Here is a 23,829-nt window from a genome sequence, read left to right on the forward strand (position 1 = left end):
TTAAAAAAACGAGCACACTCATTTAAAACAAATACATTTAAATATAACATTATAACCTCAAATAAAGACATAAAACCGCAAAATAAAGTACACAAGGGGTCAAACTAAGTCTAAGACACCAATAACGTTCAATAACTTCGTTTTTATTTGCACCATGTAATGTTATTGACTGAAAATAAGAGCCTTTAAGGTTTGTAAATGATTGAACTCCATTTCCAACAATTCCGCGCTCTATTTTTCTACCTACCTCGCGCATGCGCACATCCTCGTAGAATGCGGATTTCAAAGCTACTACGAGTAGCTAGCTAGTAAAGCTAAAAACAAGCTTCTTGTTGTCGGACTTAACAACGGTTTAAAATGTCCAAAACACACCCGCCGTGTTCGGTAGTCACGACTACCGGAGGACCCTCCTCTTCCTCTTCTTCCTCCCCGGCTGGAGGGTCCACATCTCCCGCCACGGTGATGAACGTTCAGCCCGAGAAACCTCAACATTACACGTACGTAGCTAGTTAGCATGTTAGCACGTTAGCACAGAGTGTACACAACATCACGTGTGGAAACAAACACACAGCAGCAGTTAAAGTGTGTTAACTAATAAAAACACAGTCATTTCTAAACTTTATGTTGTTTTAAATGATGTGATCAAGCTAATTGAGGGTTAAAGAGGGCAGGGCTGCATTCAGAGGCCTGACGTTACTCACTAGCCTTTTATTTAAGTTCTTCATTTATACATGTGTCTAATTGCTGCATACAGTTAATTAAATCACTTTAACTTGACTGAGGTTCAATCTGAATACATCTATGAATGGTATAGATACCTCTTATACATGTATACATTACTACATTCCTAGCATCTCTTTGAGCATATCTTTAATAAGACTGTACACCACTGTATATTGAAATGTACTAATTGTACATGTTTATTGCTATATATTGTACACAAATGTGCACATGTTTACTTTAATCTCCATTGTTTTGCATAGTTGTTAGTTAGTATTCTTATCCCTGCACGCTACTTGCACCAAGTGGTCTCTTGCAGTGTTTTCTTTCACTATTAGAAATATTAAAAGAGCCATTAATACACTTTGTATTGTTTAATATGACTTAACAAAGCTTATTTCGGGTTAATGTGTTTTTGAATGGGGGCAGGGCTCGAGTCAGAGGCCTGACGTTACTCAACAGCTGTTTATTACAAGCTTTATTTATGTATAAGTTTGTCTCATTGTGGTGGGATGTAACTCACTACATGTTGGAGGCAATTCTTACCTTATTTCTTTTTACAAAGTGAGTTACGAGCTTCTTTGCATGTATTGATCGATAATACAGAATACAAATCAACCCTTAAATCAGTATGCATTATTACAGATTAAGCTACGTAGCAGTATAACACGTCAGTAAACATCAACACTAATGCATTGATACTTATGATATTAAAATGTAATAATCTGAAATCGGCCATAGTAGAACAATCTTGAATATATAAATGTATTCTAACGGTTATCAAACAAGTTTATTTATACAGCACCTTTCAACACAAGGCAATTCAAAGTGCTTTACAAACATGAGAGACATTAAGAAACATATTATGGGATGGCATTTAAAAAAACTCTCATTTAAAAGCAAAGGTATATGAATGAAAGTGACAGATACACACATCTGAAATGTTGAGCTCTGACTCAATCATCGCTCACTGTTTAGCAGGAATAGTTTTCTATCACCTTCCTTTCTTCTCGTTTAACACTTATTTCAAATGTTTCGTGCAAAACTAACCCGTCTTTGGAAAACTCCGCCCCCACGGTACCTTTTTAGTTTTCGCCGAAACTATTCCTCTTTTTTAAATGCACATTAGTTCACCTTGTCTTTCTAGGACTTTTTTGGTGTCCTACAAAATCTCCTCAAATGAAGTATTCTGAGTGACTGAGTCACTCAGCTATCCACCATTATCCATTTAGTCTATCCATTTAGTCATCCACCCTCCAGCTATCTGAAGGAGTTCAGGACGGAGCATAACACTCGCCTGTTAATAACTAGCTTACAAATGATTTATCACTTGTATACAGACTCTCATGGCACTCCTTTCTACTTTACTGTATTTACTTGCACGATCTGTAGATTGTGTCGCTCTGTTGGAGGAGCCTGTCATCGACATAACTACTCTGCAGCTAATGTACGAATGACAACAAAGCCTTGAATCTTGACTGACTCCCCCCCCCCCCCCCCCCTCCAGGTATCTGAAGGAGTTCAGGACGGAGCAGTGCCCTCTGTTCGTTCAGCACAAATGCACGCAGCACCGTCCCTTCTCCTGTTTCCACTGGCACTTCCTGAACCAGCGGCGCCGCAGACCCATGCGCCGCCGAGACGGGACGTTCACCTACAGCCCCGACGTTTACTGCACCAAATACGACGAGGGGACGGGAACCTGCCCCGATGGAGACGAGTGAGTGCAGCTGAGATATCGCATCCTGTTTGGTTATCGGAGCCTTAATGAAGCTATACACGTCACACAACCCTTTGTCCGACAGTTCAGCGCCAAACAGATGAACACATGGTTGTTTTGCACCGATCAAAGTTAAGAGCAGCGAAGTGGAACCAAACATCAAAGTTAACTTTATTGTCAATCTTTCAGTTTGTGTGTACAGACAGACAGAAATACCATTTCCCACAATCCAGAATACAAAAACAAATATATATAAAAATATCTATATACCTATTTCAGGGTGTCTGCGGGGGGGGGGGGGGGTCTCACAGAGTATTACAAGAAAATGAAGGCTATTAAAAAGTATTAAATGGCATTTCCCAAGGTATTACATTTTGTAGTTTGTCTTCAATAAGTATATGAATTGTCCAAAGAGGTTGTGTTCTACAGTCTGCCTGAATGTAATCACGGCGTAGGCGCGTAGTGTGATTCTGTGTAGTTTATTGATGGCATCCCGTTGGGTTTGACGTCATCTGAACAGGACATCGCACGCTCACTGCTTGATAGCGCGAAGGTCCGTTTACGCCGGTTGCTAAGCAACATCGTTATGGGGAAATGCAAGTCTGCGTCAAAACGGTTGGAAGATCAGGAGGAAGGACAATCCATACTGTCTAGTGTCTATAGTCAATGTGAGGTAAAGTGTGTCGCCATGGTAACCGGTTAGAACTCCAAGTGGCGATGAGGTCTTAAAATGTATGTAAAGGGTCTTAAAACAGGTCTTAGCAGGTCTTCCATGTGACTTCAGGATTCCTGCAGACACCTTGGAGATATATATATACACAATCAACAGACACATATGCACACATTAAGACACAACAATCAATATATACAAAATAACAGTCACTTCAATATCTTTGATAATGCACATTAGTGTCTGAGTGTTGTTGCATGTCACGTTTATAATAATACATTTTATTTGCAAAGCACGATTCATTGCTAAAAGTAATCTCAAAGTGCTACAAAGGGCATAATATAAATAAAAAATTTGATTTATTCAAACAGTTGAAGTTTATAAACAATGAAGCCTATAGGAGTATAACGGTGCGTCCACACAGCAGCTTTTCAAAAATCTTGGAGCTGGACGTGTCTGAAAGCTTGAAATCTTCCCTTCGCTCCCCCACAATGCAGTTCGGCGAAAAGCGAGGCAAAGTGACGTCATCCCCATTCAAAGCCAATGGGCAGTGAAGCGGTGGAAGATTCGTCTGAAGCTGCTGTGTGGACGTACCGTGATACTTTGGTGATGTGAGAAGAGATCCGTAAACACAAAGCAACGCAGATCAAAAAATAATACTGAATATCTACGTCAGAATTAGCTCAATGCATTTAGGGCATCATTAATCACTCTATTGTGCTTTATGGCTCTTTCTGGTATCATTGATTGTACACATACAGAAGTGATCAAACATCTGGCCGTGCTGGACACCGTGGGGTTAAAGTGAATGACTTGGTTAGAAAACATCTAACTAGCTCTTTTCTGGCTGAGGGTTGATTAAGCTTCTTGCCGGTATCTCCTCTCTAAAGCTTTTGATATTTAAATGCTGCTGTATCTTGTGTTGTTGAAATGCATGACAAAGCACCGGGTCATGTGACGGACAGTGAAGTCTTGATTGAGGAGGAAACACCCTTTACACACAATGCCATGTCGAGTTGTAGAGAAACGAGCCGTATGCATAATCTCCACGTTAGCATCTGAACGTACTGACAGACACGTCCAGCTCTTCTCGGGCTTTCACCGACGCAGAGGGATGTCAATGAGGAGGTGATGGGTCAGATTTGGATGTTTTTGTTTTGCTAATGAGCCGCTCCTCAAAGAGCTACGGGAACATTTGAAAACATTCTCAAAACCCTTAGTTAGGAAGTATTTTGAACACTGCTTGTGTGTTTGGGATGCAAAGACTCATAAACGCTGAGTCACACGATATCAATGTTTGGAGTAATGCTTTGTCTGATGGCCAATGTTTGGGTGCAATTTATTTGCATTATTCAGTGTTTTTTAATTCCTCTTTAATTCCTCTTCACCATAACGAAAGTAATTCAGTCCCTCATGTCCAGGGGCGGTTCTAGGGGGGGGGGGGCAGTGCCCCCTAACACTGACCTCTGACCCCCCTGTGGCCCCCCTAACAATGACATTTTTTTTTTGAATTTTTTTAAATGTATATTTTCTGGTACTCAGGATGTTGTTGCTGTAATGTGAGATTGTGCAGACACCCTCATGTAAAGTAGAGATGTAACTGTTCATTGCCTTTATTTTTATATAAATATGGTGTTAGTGCAAACATGGCACTATAACTTAAGCTGAAGCTAACAGTAACGGAGCGTCCACACTACAGCTCCAAAAATAGCTTGGAGCTGGGCGTGTCTGGAGCTTGGGGATTTTATTCAAGCAACACGGCCAACAACCAATCACATGAATCTCCCGCCCCCGACATACAAAGCAAAAACCCCCGGGGATTTTATGGGAGCAATATATATATAAACTCCCCAAACAGGCGAAAACCTACCAGTTTCCCCCACTGTCTCTGCCACCTCCCTCCATGCCTGGTTCCTCCGGTTTGTATCCCGGTAGGTGAAGAGGGTCTGGTCATACAAAACCGGGTGATTGCTACGGCGATAGTTAGTTTCTCCTCCAACTTTTTTTGAAATATAGAAATGAACGGCGGGATATCTCTCCCAGCTTAGACGCGGTTTGATTGGCTAGCGCTTCAGCTGTCAGATTTTGGGAAACGGGATTTGATTGGCTGGCGCTGGCTACTGCGGCGTCCAGGCGACCAGAAGTTGAACAATGTTCAACTTCTGGTCGCCTGAGACGCCTCGCTCTGCTACCCACAATTCAGTTCGGCGAAAAAGCGCGGCTACGTGACGTCACCCCATTGAAAGTGAATGGGCAGCTTGGAGCTTTCGACACTGTCGACGCTGTAGTGTAGACGGGCCGTAATAACTATAAGATCTATCTGAAATAAATAAGTGTACTGAAACAAATACCAATAACTGTATTGCATTGTTTTCTTATGCGCAATTACTTCATGCTGTCTAGTTCTCTTTTTCGTCCTGCATTTATTGTGCCCCCCTCAGAAAAGAACTGGCCCCCCCCAGTCAAATTGGTCTAGAACCGCCACTGCTCATGTCGCTTTCTTGAAATGACTGCAAATCTATATTAAAAACCCCATTAAAGGTCTCCTATCATGCAAAGTGCACTTGTTGATGTCTTGTATACATCATCGTGTCCCCGCTGTGTCCCCGGTGTGTCGGGGAACTCACGCAGCGTCAGGAAATAAACCCTCTCTCTTTTCCTCCGTACCCAAATCTCTAAAAACGGGGAACAACGGAGCTGATCCAGATTTGCGTCCGATATGACGTAACATCTGAAATGTGGACCCACGGCCCAATCAGAAACGTTGCTATCAGAAACAATGCCCGACTGTTTTGGACGTAATATGGTCGGTGTTCACATTAGCATGCTAACACTCAGAGCTAACCTGTGCTGGAGAGCATGTGTGTGAAGAAGCAGGAAGTAGAAAGGAACTCACCTTGTGGTGTAACCGGCAAGAGAGAAAGCCTTTGAGCTCCAGACTGTTTCAGAGCCTTGATAATCCATGATATGGCGTTTCATCACGGCAGCATTTAGGTTAGACGGTAGCTGCCGGGTCCCGCATGAGATCAGACCCCTCCTCTTTAAAGCTTTATCCCCAAATCAGCACTTTAGAAACAGGAAGTGAAACAGAGGAATAAGAGGCATGGCTAGAAAGATCTGTTTGGTGTTTGGAGCAAAACACTTCAGACATGTTTTTTATATATCTGAGACCTGTGCTACTGCCTAAAGATAGCACGATGGGTGACCTTTAATATAACCTCTTTTTGTTACTATTTCTTTTTAAATTATATATTTTATTTCAAGCTTGTTATGAAAATAACTTAATGGGCTTTTTTCTTATCAACTTAGATTTGTTTGAAAATGTTTCCAAGTTGAATTTATTGGAAAATTGGGCTCTTATTAAAACATGAATACTGTGTTATATGAACATATATATTCTGTCCATTATTCCCCTCAAAGTTTTTCTTCTCTGTTGAAACCCATGTGGTGTCTCTTTGCTTCCTGTCCTCCAGATGCCCGTTTCTGCACCGGACGGCGGGCGACACAGAGCGCAGATATCACCTCCGATATTATAAAACCGGCTCCTGTATCCACGAGACGGACTCCAAGGGACACTGCAGTAAAAACGGGTCGCACTGCGCCTTCGCCCACGGATCACATGACCTGCGCAGCCCTGTGTACGACATCAGGTGCCGAAATAACCTCTGACCCTGGAGAAAAGTACTCCGCTTTAAAAACAACATGTGGATGATAACTGGAAAACCTATTTTTGAGGCAAATCCTGTAGTTTTTCATGTATTAGGAAAATGCGTGGGGGCATTTGAGCATGATATAGATACGGAAAGAGAAGTTAGAATTCAAGGCAAAAGCAAATATTACAAAAATCAAGACACATAAATATAGGTTATTGACATTCGTGTTCTTGTTGTGTTTTTGATATAAATGAATATGCACATGAACTGGCCCTGAGTGTCCTTTGCAAGGTCCTCTCTTTTATCTAAACATTTCCAAAATTCTGAGAAATACAAGTTCCTAGAATGTTAACTCCTAACCCAGAATGTTTACATAGATACATTCATCGGATCACATGCCCTGTGTACGATATCCCTTTGTTTACTCTGTTGTGTGTGTGTGTGTGTGTGTGTGTGTGTGTGTGTGTGTGTGTGTGTGTGTGTGTGTGTGTGTGTGTGTGTGTGTGTGTGTGTGTGTGTGTGGTGTGTGTGTGTGTGTGTGTGTGTGTGTGTGTGTGTGTGTCAGGGAGGTTCAGGTGATGGAGTGTCAGGGTCCCTCGGAGGGGGGGGGAGGCGGAGGAGAGTCGGGTCAGGCGGCGAGTACAGCGCTCATCGAGAAGATCCTGAGCGAAGAGCCACGCTGGCAAGGTACGTCTTCTTCATCAACACGTGTCCCCTCTTCTTCACGTCTCTTCTACATCAACATGTGTCCCCTCTTCTTCATGTCTCTTCTACATCAACATGTGTCCCCTCTTCTTCATGTCTCTTCTACATCAACATGTGTCCCCTCTTCTTCATGTCTCTTCTACATCAACATGTGTCCCCTCTTCTTCATGTCTCTTCTACATCAGCATGTGTCCCCTCTTCTTCATGTCTCTTCTACATCAGCATGTGTCCCCTCTTCTCCATGTCTCTTCTACATCAACATGTGTCCCCTCTTCTTCATGTCTCTTCTACATCAACATGTGTCCCCTCTTCTTCATGTCTCTTCCACATCAACATGTGTCCCCTCTTCTTCATGTCTCTTCTACTTCAACATGTGTCCCCTCTTCTTCATGTCTCTTCTACATCAACATGTGTCCCCTCTTCTTCATGTCTCTTCCACATCAACATGTGTCCCCTCTTCTCCATGTCTCTTCTACATCAACATGTGTCCCCTCTTCTTCATGTCTCTTCCACATCAACATGTGTCCCCTCTTCTCCATGTCTCTTCTACATCAACATGTGTCCCCTCTTCTTCATGTCTCTTCTACATCAACATGTGTCCCCTCTTCTCCATGTCTCTTCTACGAAAATCGGGGAATTCCTAAAAAAAAAATTGCATTTGAAACTCTCAGAATTCTACGTATTTCTATGAATTTCAGTTTTTTTAGACCTAAAAGACGGACCTTATTATACCTCTCACTTTCTGCAAGGTAAAATAAAGTTGTGGAAAAATTAAATGACAAATAGTAGCATTATAAAAACTAAGAAATATGTTCACAAACTATAAATCCAGGAACAAATCTCTTGATCTGATGAATTTTAACGAGGTTTTATTGTCATAGGCACAAAGTGTAGAAATTCTGACCAAATCAAATCCGGTTTATTGCGGTGATAAATAAGTAGATCGCAAGACGACGAACAGATGGATGTTAGTCGGAGCACTCGTGTTTACCAGTCGTTGTCCCTGTGTTTTTCCTCCCTCAGATAACAACTACGTGCTCTCCCACTACAAAACGGAGCTCTGTAAGAAACCTCCTCGTTTGTGTCGTCAAGGTTACGCCTGTCCGTACTTCCACAACAGCAAAGACCGGAGACGCAGCCCGCACAAACATAAATACAGGTGAAGCACCCCCGACTGTGTTTCCACACCTTGCCGTTTGTTTCTTTGAGTCGTGTCTGAATACGTGTCTCCCCGTGTGAGCAGAGCGCTGCCGTGTCCGGCGGTGAAGCAGAGCGAGGAGTGGGGCGACCCGAGCAAATGTGAGGGAGCGGAGAGCTGTCAGTACTGCCACACCCGCACCGAGCAGCAGTTTCACCCCGAGGTCCGTCTGTCAAAATATATAAACAGACATTATTTGATTTATTTTTCTCTGCCATTTTCAGAATTCTCGAGGAATTTGGTTTTTTAATTCTGAAGAAAAAAAACATTCAGATAATTTTTTTATATTAACAATGAAAATCTCAGAAAACTGAGATCAGAATCGTGAAAAAAGTAACGTTTTGGAGAAAAATAAAATGTTGTTTTTACCTGAGAATTAATTTGTTTCCTAAAAAACCGAATTATTGGGATTTTTTTTTTTTTTATTCTGAATAAAAATACAATTTGCAGCTCATCTCAGAAAAAAAGGTTTTATCTGTTATCTAAACTTTCTGGGAGAAAATAATATCTAAAAAAACTGACTGTTTTAAATTTCTTTTTAAATTCTGAAAGATCTTTTTTTATTTTCTCAGAATGTTGAAAAAAATCACTCACTTAAATCCCCGCAGGTAAATAAACCTTTTGTGTTCGCTTGTTATTCCAGATCTATAAATCCACAAAGTGTAACGACATGCAGCAGAGTGGCAGCTGCCCTCGGGGGCCGTTCTGCGCCTTCGCTCACATTGAAAGTAAGTCCCTTTAGAAACACCTCTAAAAACAACCGAATCATTAAAGGTCTCCGATCATGCAACATGCACTTTATGCATGTGTTTTATACACATAGCGGGATATGAGGGATGTCTAAAATGCATGATCTGTTTTTGAAACTCTTCATAGACATGTTTTTAATGTATTTAATATATCTGAGACATATGCTATTGCCTAAAAATAGCATGATAAGAGACCTTTAAAGCTGCTGACCCGGAATCAGCACTTTAGTAACAGGGCTGAAATAGAGGGGGCTAGAATGGGTGATCTGTATAGTAGCAGGGTTCCTACGGTCATTAAACACCTGGAAAAGTAATGGAAATGTAACTAAATATAATTTATATTTTATCTAATCGCCGAAATAGTAATACTATAACGATAATAAATACTGTATAGTAATGAAACGTAGAATGGCATTTAACTGACGAGGTAGAAGCTAGTAAGCCTATTGGATTTGTTTTAGATAGACACAACATGTTTCAGATACAGACCTTATTTTCCTGTTGCCATTTTCAGTGGTACGCTGAGTAGGGCTGTGCGACTATGGCGAAAATCATAATCACGATTATTTTGGTCAATAATAATATCACGATTATTAAAAACGATTAACCCTTAACTTTGAAAACATCCATTTATTTGAAAACATCCATTTATTGAAAAAAATAAAACGTAACGGTATGTTTTTAACAGTTGATTACCCTGAACTTTAAGTACAATTCAACTGAAAAACCAATAAAAAAAATAATAATAATTTCGATTACGTTGTTTTCGTAATCGTTGCACGCCAAATCGTAATCGAGATTAAAATGCGATTAATTGCACAGCCCTACCGCTGAGAAAGAGTAATTCTTTGGTCATGGAAAATTAGGTAAAGGTCCTGGAAGTCATTGGTGACCCTGTAATAGGAGACCTTTTAAACTCATTTTCTTTGTACCCCTCTTCCAGGACCTTTTTCCTCAGAGGAGCCTTCCTTCCCCACCCCCAGCTCCCCCCCGCCCCCCCGGCCTCCGGACCCCCTCCCTGCTCAGGACGCCTGCTCCAGCCCCATCAGGCTCAGGATGGGTTCTGGTTCTTATTCGGACCCTTTCTCGCCCTCTGCGGGGTCATGTGTGGCGGAGCAAGGGCTTCTGGGTAATGTGTTGTCTCTGTGCGAGGATATGAGCGCGTGGGCCGGAGAGGGGGGGTACGGGAGAGCGCCGGGGTTTGAGAGGGAAGACCAGGTGAGGAGAACAGAGGATTGTATGCATTATGAAGAAATATTAAATATACATACAACACTTTATATAAGACGGCACACAAACCTCCACAAGACATGAAATACATTAAATTCACTTCACAAACATTATCTTTTCTTTTTAATAACATTTTAAAACTTTTTCTAAGACTGATATCCTGCATGTTTTGATCTTTCTCGTCTTTCTGGTTTCAGGCGAAGCAAAGGAGTTTCGCTCTCGAGCAACGACACAGAGAATTTGCAACAGCACAAAGCAAACAGGTACAACGCCTCCATTGGACTGCTTTGTTTACTTCGACTCTGATTGGTCAAATGGGACATTTTAGAAGTCAATATGACATTAGTACAGCCCGCTAAGCACTATAATGACTTAAGGAGGATGAAGAGAGAGAAAGTTTAAAAGACGCAGTGCTGGACCTCAGATACAGACAGGAAGTGAACGCTAACAGGAACACGGGATGGACTCTGTAGTGTCTAAGGACTTGAAACTGTGGACATTGATCAGAGCTGCCTTCATCTTAAAGGTCCCATGTCATGCTGTTCTGGTTCTGACCCGTCCCCTTGTGTTCTGAAGCTTCTGCATGTGAACGGTCTGCAGAGTCACAAGCCCTCAAAGTGCACCCTGTGGAGTAAAGCTCTAACACAGAGAAGACCTGTCTGCTGCCCCAGAACGCCTCGATGGACATTTCTCTTTTTCCATTGTTTACTTCTTAGGTATAGTGACGTATTTCGGGTAGCCGTTACGTTTGGACCAATCCGCGGGCTTCCTCACACACACACACTCGGCGGGACGTTGCGAGGCTCGCTGCTGCGAGACCTCAACAATGGAATTATGATCAGTAGAAATGGCCATGACATGGGACCTTTAAATTCACTTGTTGTTGTCGGAGCTCCAGCCAGAGTTTCCTTTCTTAGAGGAAGCTATACGACCATATTTAAGTCAATAAAATCATTTCAATTAATATTGGGAGCCAAGTCGTTAGTGTGTTTAGTATCTGGCCGTGCAATAAGCGGGATAAGGTGCAGCGAGGTGGCCATTATTGGAGAAGGAACAACCGACCGGGTGATGGCGTCGGGCTCCGTGATCCAGGCCTCTTTTTGCAGTAGTGGCCGCCTCGCCGCACCTTACCCCTCGCAGCGAGAGTAACTCTTGCTTCTCGTGATTCCTCCAGGACCTGCTGGTGTTTCTGCCAGTAGGAAGCCCCCTCAGTCTCTCCTCCAGCATCCCCTCCAGTCTGGCTGCCACGCCCCCCAGCCCGGCTCCCATTGGTCCCCTGGGATCCAGCATGTCTTCGGGCATGAACGCCAACGCCCTGCCTTTCTATCCCACCAGTGAGACCGTGGAGTCCGTCGTTGGTGAGTTGGAGACGTGCAGAAATCAGAGAGCTGTGACGGTATGAATCTGAAATGACTGTAGATCTGATTTCACAGAGTCGGCGCTGGATGATCTGGATCTGAATGATTTCGGTGCTTCGGGGCTGGAGAGCAGCTCTGCTTTACCCATTGTGGGAGGCATGCTGGGTAATATCTGAGCCAAACCCACCATTTCACACCATGTTAAGCTGTGTCTACCAAACGGTTGAGAATATTTACAAATATTTATCATCCAATTTAACCGACATGCGTAACACATTTCCGGTAGTACAACAAATAAAGCCTGAAAAGTCCTGACTATTTAGTGAGATACATTTTTCTCCTTTCTACATATTTTTAGCTGCTGCTCGTTACCTCAAATACATGTTCTTGAATTGTATCTGTCATTCTAAATCTAGTTTGACTTCAGTATGACACAAGGCGGTCTAGGGATCTGCACCTATTTATCCTCTTGACCATTAGATCCTTTAATATCCTTTGCATAATCGATAAAGGGGGGGGGGGGTGCACCAGGCCTCAGATGATTTGAGGCCAAATATCATATTTAGACTTTAAAAAAAAAAAAAAAAGTTTACATATTACATATTTTTTGTATTCATATAATTGTAACTCAATACATGATTGTCACTAAAGGCCTTGTCTCTACATTACAATAAAATATAAAAAATAATTGATTCGTTCATTTGAATAAAAATCCAAGTTAGTATTAAAGGCATAAAAAGACAGAAATGTATAATTCTTTCTTTAATAGAAATGTTTCTTCTGCCCATAAAGTGTCCAAACCAGGCTTTTCTGGATAAGCGCATGTTTAAAGCAGGCACTGTCCATGCCGGCTTCAGTTGGATTATTCGTCAGTTGCTCCGATCAGATCGGTCTTCTCAATTTTGTAGATTATGTACGACTTTTGAATCCACATAAACACATCGGCAAAATCCGGCTTACTTTGAGCGTGTTTCAAACAGTTTCATCCCTTTGTGAATTGTTTCCACTTCCGCCGTCCTTTCATTTCTTCATACAGCGGGAATCCAGATGAATCCTGAGTCCAATAACCATCAAAGTCACTCCAATAGTGCTCCTTGACTACGCTTGCATCCTCCTTTAACAACATACTTCACATTCATCCAGTTTGTGACAGTAGTTGTAGCATTTTGAGACTTTTAAACTTTAATTACCGCTGTTTCCCCCCCCTGTGTGTGTGTGGGGGGGGGGCGGCCCTTCCAACAGTAGTCATTTGGGGGGGCTCTTGGGAAAAAAGGTTGGGAACCCCTGCTCTAACACATGCTGTCTGGACCTTAATATCAGGATATCTCCTCCAATGGGAGGCCTGACAGCTTCCGATTCAACCAATCAGTGATGCGTGGGCTGTGAGCCTTTTTCCAAAACAATGCAATACAGGTTTTGGCGTAGAAGAAGCAGAGGTCTATAATGGCGCTTTTACACCGCAGCACGTAGCCCGGTTTGTGTTGCGTTTCCACTAGGGCTGGTTCCGGCTAACGCGTACTTTTTCACCTTTTTTCTGGCCCTCCAACAGCCGGGCTGAGTGCTAAACTAGTGACGTAAACACTCGACTGCTGATTGGTCAGAGAGAATCGCTGGCAAGGGGGCTACCACTACAACAAAATGAAGATATTTGACCGTGATTTAATTGTAATACACGTTTCTAAATGATGCCGAAGTAACAACACACTGATACCGGTTAGTAAGAACCATGAGTTAATGCTTTGAGTCTGCAGACAGACGGCAGAGAAACACCTTTTAGAATGCGTGTTTTCTGAATGGAGATCGGCTAAGCTAACGCAGTATATGCTCCGACCGTCCACACTCACAACAACGGCCTACAGACATAAATAAACCAGCGACTGTATTCTCCATGACACAGGCAGTCTGTGGTTTGTACTTGTTTAACTTCTGTCTAGTTTCTGAACAGATATGCGGAGCTGTGAGCTCTGAGGGCTAACCGCTGATGTTTTGGTTTTGTGGTTCGCTTTGAAGATGACGTCACGGCAGTTTTACGCAGCGTTGCTATAGTTACTACCCCTGTTACTAAACTGTAATGGAAACGCAGCATAAAGTGAGCCTGGCCTACCCATGCCGTACGAGGCCCTGCAGTGGGAAAGCGCCATAATGTTCGCACTATATTCATGCTCTTCTGGATATAAACCCAACAGAAAACACTTTGGATCCAATCAAATCTGCTTTGAAATGATCTTGTTTATTGTACCTCGTACCTCTTCCCAGAACACCTTCATCTTTCTGATATGTTTTTAGCTGCTGCTAGTCAATTAAAACCGATTGCTTCTATTAACAACTCCAGCCTTTGAGAAACACATCGCTTTGAACACAACTCATTATTGTTTGTCTCTCTTCTCCAGGAGGTAGCCAGTTCCAGAGTTCAGCTCCAGTAAATATCCCGGGATCCTTTAGCAGCTCCGCCCCTTTTAGCTCGCCTTCACCTTCTCCACCAATCAGGACGCACTCTTCGCCTTTCTTCTCCACGCCCCTCTCACAGCCCAGCCAATCAGAGAGCACCTTCCTGGGACCGTCGCACAGCTCGTTAGGTTGGTGGAAATATAAATGTCCTGTATTTTATTTACTCTTCTACTGCAACCACAAGGGAGACACCTGAGCAGAATATGTCCTCTTTTGAAGTGAATAGTTAATCTACATTTCCATCCCTTCTCCCTGCAGGTCTGAATGGTATGAGCAGTAGTATCTGGGAGCACTTCCCCTCGGGGCAGGGCTCTCCGGGGACCCCCCCCACGCTGCTGTCTTCAGGGCCGTGTGCAGAAACCCCTCGTCTGAAGCAGGAGCTGGAAGAGGCGCAGAGGGCGCTGAAGCAGTGGAGCCACAGCTGGCGGCACTCAGCTCAGGTGGGTAGGTAGTGGGGCGAGAGGGAGAGAAATGGAGTTTATGCTAAAGATTATTTGGTAGGTAATATATAGTTTTATAATTCTGACTTTTTAAGTATTCTGGGTTTTTTCACAGAAATGAGAATTTTTCAGATATTTTTCTTTTTTTTTTAGTCGGCATTCTGGGATAACAAGTTAAAATTCTGGAAAATAAATTAAGAAAAAAGAAAGTTTTCCTGAAAAAAAGTGCCAGAAATGGCCACCAGGTTTATGCTAAAGCTAGAGGGTGTTTCTCAATGTCGAGGACGCTTCCTTGGTAGCACATGTCTTCCGAGTCGGGTCCTTCAGAAGCGAGGCAAGAATCCTTCCTAGCCTCGGAAAACGAAGAATGGTGGAACAGGTGTGCGTCGTATGCGAGGCCTTAAATGGAGCGCCATTTCCGCCAAAGATTTTGGAAATTGGTCCGTGCGCAAAGCATTGTGGGGATTTTAAGACCGCGGAGGATACACATGTGCAGCCTCAAAATTTCCCGCAACGAAGGACGCCGGGCTCGGTAGAATTCCAAGGAGCCTGGACAGTCCTCGATGATGTAGCATCCTTGAAATAGTGGCTCTGGAGTATCCTTCCTCGACATTGAGAAACACCCCTAAATTAAAAAATGTCCCAAATTGGGATCAATAAAGTACTATGTTATCTTATCTTATCCGGTAGGTATTTTACTTTTTTTTTACACATTAAGCCTAAAAACATATTGTATTTGTTTATTTGAAATTCAATAATAAATAATCAAATACATGTGTGGCGAGTGTGAGAGAAACAGCCATGAGGTTTATACTAAAGAAAGATTATCCGGTAGGTATTTTATAATTTCATAATTCTGATATTCTGTTTTTTTAGTAAGACAGTCAGCATTCTGGGATAAAAATAAAAATTCTGAAAAAAAACAGATTTATGCGATTTTAAGGAAAAAAACGTTTTCCTCACATTTTTAATTATTTCCTGAATTTTGAGTTTTTCAGATTTTTCTTTTTCTATTTTGGGATAAAAAGTAAAAATTCTGAAGAAAAGTTACAAAATACACAATAATACTTTCCCCCAAGATCTCCCTTAATTTTTACGTGACTTCATGGTTTAAAAAATGTTTTGAAATAATAATACATACTAGAATACCAAATCATTTACCGAGTGTTTTCATTTCATCATGGCTTCATGGCTTTATTGTCTTATGCACAACGTCAGCAACATAGTTTGTTGGTAATACAGATCTGAAATCCCAGGCTCCACCAACAATACAGAATACCTGAGAGAGAAACTTGTGTAAAATAGTGCAAGAAGAATTACAATTAAAGTGGACCTATCATGCTATATTTGAACAATATATTGAACCTATGTAAAACATGTCTGTATGTCATGTCTCTTCAAAATACCAAACAGATCCTGCATTTTAGCCATGCCTCATTTCGCTCTATTCCAGCCCTGTCTTCACAAGGGCTGATTCTGTGACGTAGCTTTAATGCAAATGCGCTGCAGCTGGCCACGCCCCCCTCTCCTGCAGGGGGGCGTGGCCAGATGCAGCGCATTTGCATTAAAGCTACGTCACAGAATCAGCGATCAGAGATCAGCTGCTGGGCTGTCAGAAGAGGGGGAGGAAAAGAGATCTCCGTCCTCCGTGTTTTGTTCTTACATGATTATATAGAGTCGTTATTCATTTGTTTTAAAGCTCAATAAATTGTCCGGAAGACTTAAACTTTAACGGACATCAACTGAAACTCTGCCGTGCTGTCCCTCGTCCCTTGGAAGAGGCGGAGAGGTGGGTGTTTGTCATCTGCTGGTGGACTACCGGAGAGAATTACAGCAGGAGCAACCGCTCGCCTCGGGGAGGGAGAGAAAGAGCCACAGCGGAGAATAAACAGAAGGGCAACCATGGCAACCATGCGCGGGAAGTCTTCTTCGCTGCTTTTGTGGCAGACTACAGCGCCACTTACAGGCCTGGCATATGTACTACAGCGTCTCCAGCGCTTTCGAGCGGCAATGGCCGGCCGTGGCCCAACCTCTCATTCCCCTGATAGGTGGAGAGTCGGCCACTAAGCGGAGCACCCCTTCTGTGACGTAGAAAAATTAACGTCTGTATCAGATCCGTTGCAGCCCGGTTTTTAGAGATTTGGGTACGGAGGAAAAGAGAGAGGGTTGTGCTTTCTGACACTTGGTGAGTTCCCTGACACACCGGGGACACATATTCATGTAGAAAAGACGTACAAAAGTGAATTTTGCATGATAGGTCCCCTTTAATTAAAACAGCATCAATCAAATAATGCAAAAATACATTATTCTCCCAAAAAACCGTTATGTCTTCCTTCTCTACTTTATAGATAGTGCAATCCCGTTTTGACTGGGTTTTCTGCCTCCTGTTGTCTTTCGCTGCAACGCATGTTCTTCTGTTCGTCATAAATAGTGCGTTCACCTGGTAAATGGTACCGTTTCCTGCTTTCTTCCTGCTGTAGTCGTGGGCGGCTCTGAAGGCGGACGCAGAGGAGTCTCGATCTCGTGCTTCTCGGTTATCGATGGAGTCGGAGCGAGCGAAGCAGGCGGAGGTGGAGGCGCAGCGGCAGGCGACTCTCCTGCAGGAGGCGCTGGAAAGCTTAAGGAACGGAGAAAACCCTCACCTGGCTCTCCATCAGCTGCAGCTGCTGCACCGCCTGCCGCTGGACTCTGTGGTCAGCCTGCAGGCGCAGATCTGCAGCAGCTTACAGGCTGTGGAGCAGGTAACACACACACACACACACACACACACACACACACACACACCTGTAGAACACTGTAGTCTACCAACAACAGCATAACGTGTATCGTGCATTAAAATACCTTCAAACGACGAGGCCTACTTTCTTCGAGTTGAGCAGAGTCTCTAATGTTTTATACCAGGGGGGTCAAACTCAATTTCATGGCGGCCACATCAGCATTAAGGTTGCACTCAAAGGGCCGGTTGTAACTTTAAGACTTTATAAATATACATATATACATATATAAAATAATGTATTATATTACATGATTGCCTCTGCATTGGATTATTATGGGATAGCGTAATAACTTCATAATTAATGTCTGAAAGCAGAAGTCTAGGGCGAATAATTGCAAGTCTCTTCAGTGCGCATGTCACAAAATGAGATGCATTGTGGGTCATGTAGTTTATGGACAACGTGCTTCTGTAAAGTGGCATGTCACCGTATCGTAAACGTATTATATTATTTGCAAGCTCTTGCGGGCCGGATTTGAGTTCGACACCCCTGATTTAGAGTAACGTTTTCTCTGGCATCTTGTAAAAGTGCGCTATAAACAGAACTCGGTATGACTAGCACCCAAATTAATTGTCTTTTAATTTGTTTATTTTTTGGGTTTCTATAGCTATATTTGTATTTGTTGACCTGTGAAGTTTTTATTGACTGGCAAAATAGTGGTGAACGTCATTTGGGGTCCTTCAAGGGGCCGTAACCATGACCGTTTTTTCCCGGGTCGATGGAAGTGTCGACTTTTCGAGGGGTGCTGAGGAGGTGCTAAGCTTTTAAAACAATATTTAGGGAAGTAAAGACATCTCTCGGCTTTGATTGGTTGATATTCGTCACATGGTAAGTCTCCCACTGCTGTGTTAAAAACAAAGTAAAACTATTTTCAACTCTGGCGGATGCCGTTGCGCCATGAAAACAATTATTATCATTATTTGAATCATTATCCAGCTTTATGTTACAAAAACCACCGGGTTAATCCTCCCGAGATGTATTTCTTGAGGTCTAAATGTGTTCCTCTGCGTCTCCTGAAGGTGGTGTACAGGAAGCAGAGGCACTGCTGTGTGACCTGTGGCGATCCAGGATCAGTTTCGCTGATCTGTGGTCACGGCCTGCAGTGTGAGAGATGCTCCAGCTCCGCGGAATGCCCCCTCTGCCCCAAACAGACCCTGGACCAGCAGCTCTCCTGACCCCCGAAAAGACCCGGACCAGCATCTTATAACCCATGAACAGACCCAGGATCAGCAGCTCTCCTGACCCCCGAATAGACCCAGGACCAGCATCTTATAGCCCATGAACAGACCCAGGATCAGCAGCTCTCCTGACCCCCGAATAGACCCAGGACCAGCATCTTATAGCCCATGAACAGACCCAGGATCAGCAGTTCTCCTGACCCCCGAATGGACCCTAGACCAGCAGCATCTTCTGACCCCCTTCTTACACCAGTCAGTCCTGATTCCTCTCATAATACCAGTTCTGGATCTCTATCTAAAAATCAGTCGGAGGACGTTTTATAATGTGACACAGATCTGGTTTTGTATTTGATAAATGACCGTCTCTCAGTGAAAGCTCTAGGATTTTTCTCGTTGGTTACCCGAGGAACACTTTTTACTAGTTAATGCTCTTGACCAGCGATACTGTTCTTCACCCCTTTTCTAGATTTGTGAAAGTAAGACCTGCTTCTACTTCCTCTCAAACTCTAAAAAAGGCCTTTAGACAACGAGTAGGTGACGAATAAAAGAGACAATAATGCGGAGAACTCGCCTACGAATGTTACATGTTCTGAGGTTCTGAGGCATTTAAGCCATCAAAGGGATTGGCTCAATTCAACACAAACATATATCAAAATGCAGGAAAAAACAATAAAACGCTGGCATTTTAAAGAATTAGCTCACTTTAAAGAACATGATACCGGTGTTATCTATCTATCTATCTCTCTATCTATCTATCCATCTATCTCTCTCTCTCTCTCTCCCTACCTATCTATCTATCTCTCTATCTATCTATCTATCCATCTATCTCTCTCTCTCTCTATACCTACCTATCTATCTCCCTCTCTATACCTACCTACCTATCTATCTATCTCTCTATCTATCTATCCATCTATCTATCTATCTCTCTCTCTCTCTCTCTCTCTATACCTACCTATCTATCTATCTATCTATCTCTCTATCTATCTATCTACCTCCCTACCTACCTACCTACCTACCTACCTACCTACCTACCTACCTACCTATTAGGGCTGCACGATATTGAAAAAAACTGACATCGCGATTACCCCCCCCCCCCCTGCGGTATATATTGCGTTTTTTTTTAACCTGTTAAGCCCCAAAGTTCCGGCGGGTACTTTACTTTTTTTTTCACGACACTGTGTCTCAGGGGATCGTAATATTTAAGAACCTATTAATGTGTTATCCCAGATTAACGGGAATAATCTCAGCTAACTGACGATACAAAGCATGTTTACCAAAACAAAACACAAGTCTCATAAGAAGCATCTAAAGGACCCCTGAGCGAAAAATGCTAACGCACTTTGGCACAGAACTCAAGATAAAAGTACCCTTATTACTTATCGTAGCTGCACTTACAAGATATCCGATTAAAGCTGAGGTTCCACAGATTATTTAGGTATATAGTATCATCACTGAGTGATCCGGACTCGGACAGGGGAAGCAAACACAGACATCACAACACGTACCTTTACGGAGCTTCTAGGGGAGATGTCTCACCGTAGCTGTCAATCTGATCAAAAGACGTGTTCAATGGCATACGAGAAAAAACGTGGCTGAATCGGTTGATCCATAGGTTTTTAACGTCTCTGTATAAAAAAATTATTTCATTTGTAATCCATAATTCCATTTTTATGTAAAAATCGCAGAGTAAAAGTTAGCTGCTAATGGTAGCCACCAGAGTGGCTGCTGCTTCCGGTCCTGGCTATGCGGCAGTCCAGCGCAGTCTAACGGTACGTCCACACAGCAGCTTTAAACAAATCTTCCAATGCTTCTCTGCCCGTTGACTTTGAATGGGGATGACGTCACTTTGCCTCGCTTTTCGCCGAACTGCATTGTGGGGGAGCGAAGCGAAGATTTCCAGGATTTCCAGGATTCCAAAGTTGAGCAATGTTCAACTTTTGAAGCTGAGCTGGAAGCGCCAGCCAATCAAACACCTTTATGCAAATCTGACAGGAGAAGCGCTAGCCAATCAAACCGCGTGTAAGCAGGGAGAACCAGACCGCAGTTCATTTCCTCGCCTGTTTATATATATATTTATTGCTCGCATAAAATCCCCGGGGTTTTTTGCTTTGTATGTCGGGGGCGGGAGATTCATGTGATTGGTTGTTGGTCGCGTTGCTCGCAAAAAATCCCCAAGCTTTCAGACACGCCCAGCTCCAAGATGTTCAAGATTTTCGAAAAGCTGCTGTGTGGACGTACCGTAACACACACACATTACCAAATAAGGAGTGAGAGGGACGCGTAGCCAAAACCGGAAGCTGCAGCCACTCTGGTGACTACCATTAGCAGCTAACTGTTGTGCTCCGATTTTTACATACAAATTGAATTATGGATTATAAACAATTGCTTCAAAGCCACAGATACATTATTAACCTATGGATCAACCGATTCAGCCGCGTTTTTTCTCGTTGTAATGCCATTGAACACGTCTTTTGATCAGATTGACAGCTACGGTGAGACGATCTCCCGTAAATGCTCTGTAAAGGTACGTGTTGTGATGTCTGTGTTTGCTTCCACTGTTGCGAGATCGGATCGCTTTGATACTATACTTAAATAATCTGTGGAGTCTCAGCTTTAATCGGATATATTGTATGTGCAGTTTCGATAAGTGATAAGGGTATCTTTATTTTGAATTCTGTGCGTTAGCATTTTTAAAAAAATGAATAAAACCGCACGTCCCTACGGTGTGAATATCGCGCATGCGCATATTGCGGTTATCGCCATGACGTGGCATATCGTTCAGCCCTACTACCTATCTCTCTCTCTCTCTATCTCTACCTACTTACCTATCCATATATCTATCTGGAATTGTGTTTCCTGAAGTTTTAAAAAATGTTGTGCCACTTTTTAAGGTCAATAGCAACTCTTAAACATGTCTGGCATTCATGAGCTATCTTAAAATAAATAATCAGGTCTGCTTAAAACGCTTAAAGGGCATATTTAGCATCATTTATAATATAAACCGCTAACGCCAAATCGGGGTCGTTATACCAGTAGCACTTGTAGATTATATCCTTAATTCTTTCATAGTTTTTTTTAGCGAAATAAATTCTCAATATTTAAAATGTTTAGTAATATTTGTTTAAATTTCTACGACAGACGGCCTCTGTTGAAGCACTCAGGTTTCTAACATTCTTCTGAACATCAACTGGAAGAGGAAAAGCATGTTAACGCAATCAAGGCAAATGAACTCGTGTGTAGTCTTTGAAATGTCATCCTTTTTTTTTTACTTTTCATGTTAAAACCAGCCCGTTTTATACGTTCAAACATCGATGTGTCGACAGGTTTCTCTGCCATGTTTTACATTTGTAGTAATCTCTGTACGGAAGAGGATCAGGCCCACATGTAAGATACTCTTTGGAGATCTGATGAAAGGTTATTATTGATCTGACATTAAACTCAGAATTCTCCATTTTTTCCGGAAAAATATCGAAATTCGGAAGATTCTTTTGAATTCGGGGAAAAATCTGATTATTTTTAGAAAAAAAGTCAGCATTCTGATATTTACCCCCGAACAGACCCAAGATCAGCATCTTAAAACCCCCGAACAGACCCAGGATCAGCATCTTAAACCCCCGAACAGACCCAGGATCAGCATCTTAAAACCCCCGAACAGACCCAGGATCAGCATCTTAAAACCCCCGAACAGACCCAGGATCAGCATCTTAAAACCCCCGAACAGACCCAGGATCAGCATCTTAAAACCCCCGAACAGACCCAGGATCAGCATCTTAAAACCCCCGAACAGACCCAGGATCAGCATCTTAAAACCCCCGAACAGACCCAGGATCAGCATCTTAAAACCCCCGAACAGACCCAGGATCAGCATCTTAAACCCCCGAACAGACCCAGGATCAGCATCTTAAAACCCCCGAACAGACCCAGGATCAGCATCTTAAAACCCCCGAACAGACCCAGGATCAGCATCTTAAAACCCCCGAACAGACCCAGGATCGGCATCTTAAAACCCCCGAACAGACCCAGGATCAGCATCTTAAAACCCCCGAACAGACCCAGGATCAGCATCTTAAAACCCCCGAACAGACCCAGGATCAGCATCTTAAAACCCCCGAACAGACCCAGGATCAGCATCTTAAAACCCCCGAACAGACCCAGGATCAGCATCTTAAACCCCCCGAACAGACCCAGGATCAGCATCTTAAAACCCCCGAACAGACCCAGGATCAGCATCTTAAAACCCCCGAACAGACCCAGGATCAGCATCTTAAAACCCCCGAACAGACCCAGGATCAGCATCTTAAAACCCCCGAACAGACCCAGGATCAGCATCTTAAAACCCCCGAACAGACCCAGGATCAGCATCTTAAAACCCCCCGAACAGACCCAGGATCAGCATCTTAAAACCCCCGAACAGACCCAGGATCAGCATCTTAAAACCCCCCAACAGACCCAGGATCAGCATCTTAAAACCCCCGAACAGACCCAGGATCGGCATCTTAAAACCCCCGAACAGACCCAGGATCGGCATCTTAAAACCCCCGAACAGACCCAGGATCAGCATCTTAAAACCCCCGAACAGACCCAGGATCGGCATCTTAAAACCCCCGAACAGACCCAGGATCGGCATCTTAAAACCCCCGAACAGACCCAGGATCAGCCTCTTAAAACCCCCGAACAGACCCAGGATCAGTATCTTAAAACCCCCGAACAGACCCAGGATCAGCATCTTAAACCCCCGAACAGACCCAGGATCAGCATCTTAAACCCCCGAACAGACCCAGGATCAGCATCTTAAAACCCCCGAACAGACCCAGGATCAGTATCTTAAAACCCCCGAACAGACCCAGGATCAGCATCTTAAACCCCCCAAACAGACCCAGGATCAGCATCTTAAAACCCCCAAACAGACCCAGGATCAGCATCTTAAAACCCCGAACAGACCCAGGATCAGCATCTCTGAAAAAATGTTTTAGTTTAGGAACAAAAATT

General features: G+C 43.1%; 1 protein-coding gene across 1 annotated transcript; it reads left to right on the forward strand.

Annotated features, from left to right (window-relative positions):
* Positions 1-286: 286 nt before the first annotated feature.
* Positions 287-20,536, forward strand: unk (unk zinc finger). The gene is made up of 15 exons (XM_034080127.2): positions 287-497; positions 2,228-2,437; positions 6,581-6,757; positions 7,326-7,447; positions 8,489-8,624; positions 8,709-8,826; positions 9,307-9,391; positions 10,356-10,630; positions 10,840-10,905; positions 11,817-12,000; positions 12,076-12,165; positions 14,391-14,576; positions 14,707-14,888; positions 17,369-17,629; positions 18,682-20,536. Exons 1-15 carry the CDS (start codon positions 358-360, stop codon positions 18,835-18,837), a joined length of 2,388 nt encoding a protein of 795 aa, XP_033936018.1. The 5' UTR covers positions 287-357; the 3' UTR covers positions 18,838-20,536.
* Positions 20,537-23,829: the final 3,293 nt, after the last annotated feature.

The sequence above is a fragment of the Pseudochaenichthys georgianus genome, unplaced genomic scaffold (assembly GCF_902827115.2).
Source record: "Pseudochaenichthys georgianus unplaced genomic scaffold, fPseGeo1.2 scaffold_898_arrow_ctg1, whole genome shotgun sequence".
Classification (NCBI taxonomy): domain Eukaryota; kingdom Metazoa; phylum Chordata; class Actinopteri; order Perciformes; family Channichthyidae; genus Pseudochaenichthys; species Pseudochaenichthys georgianus.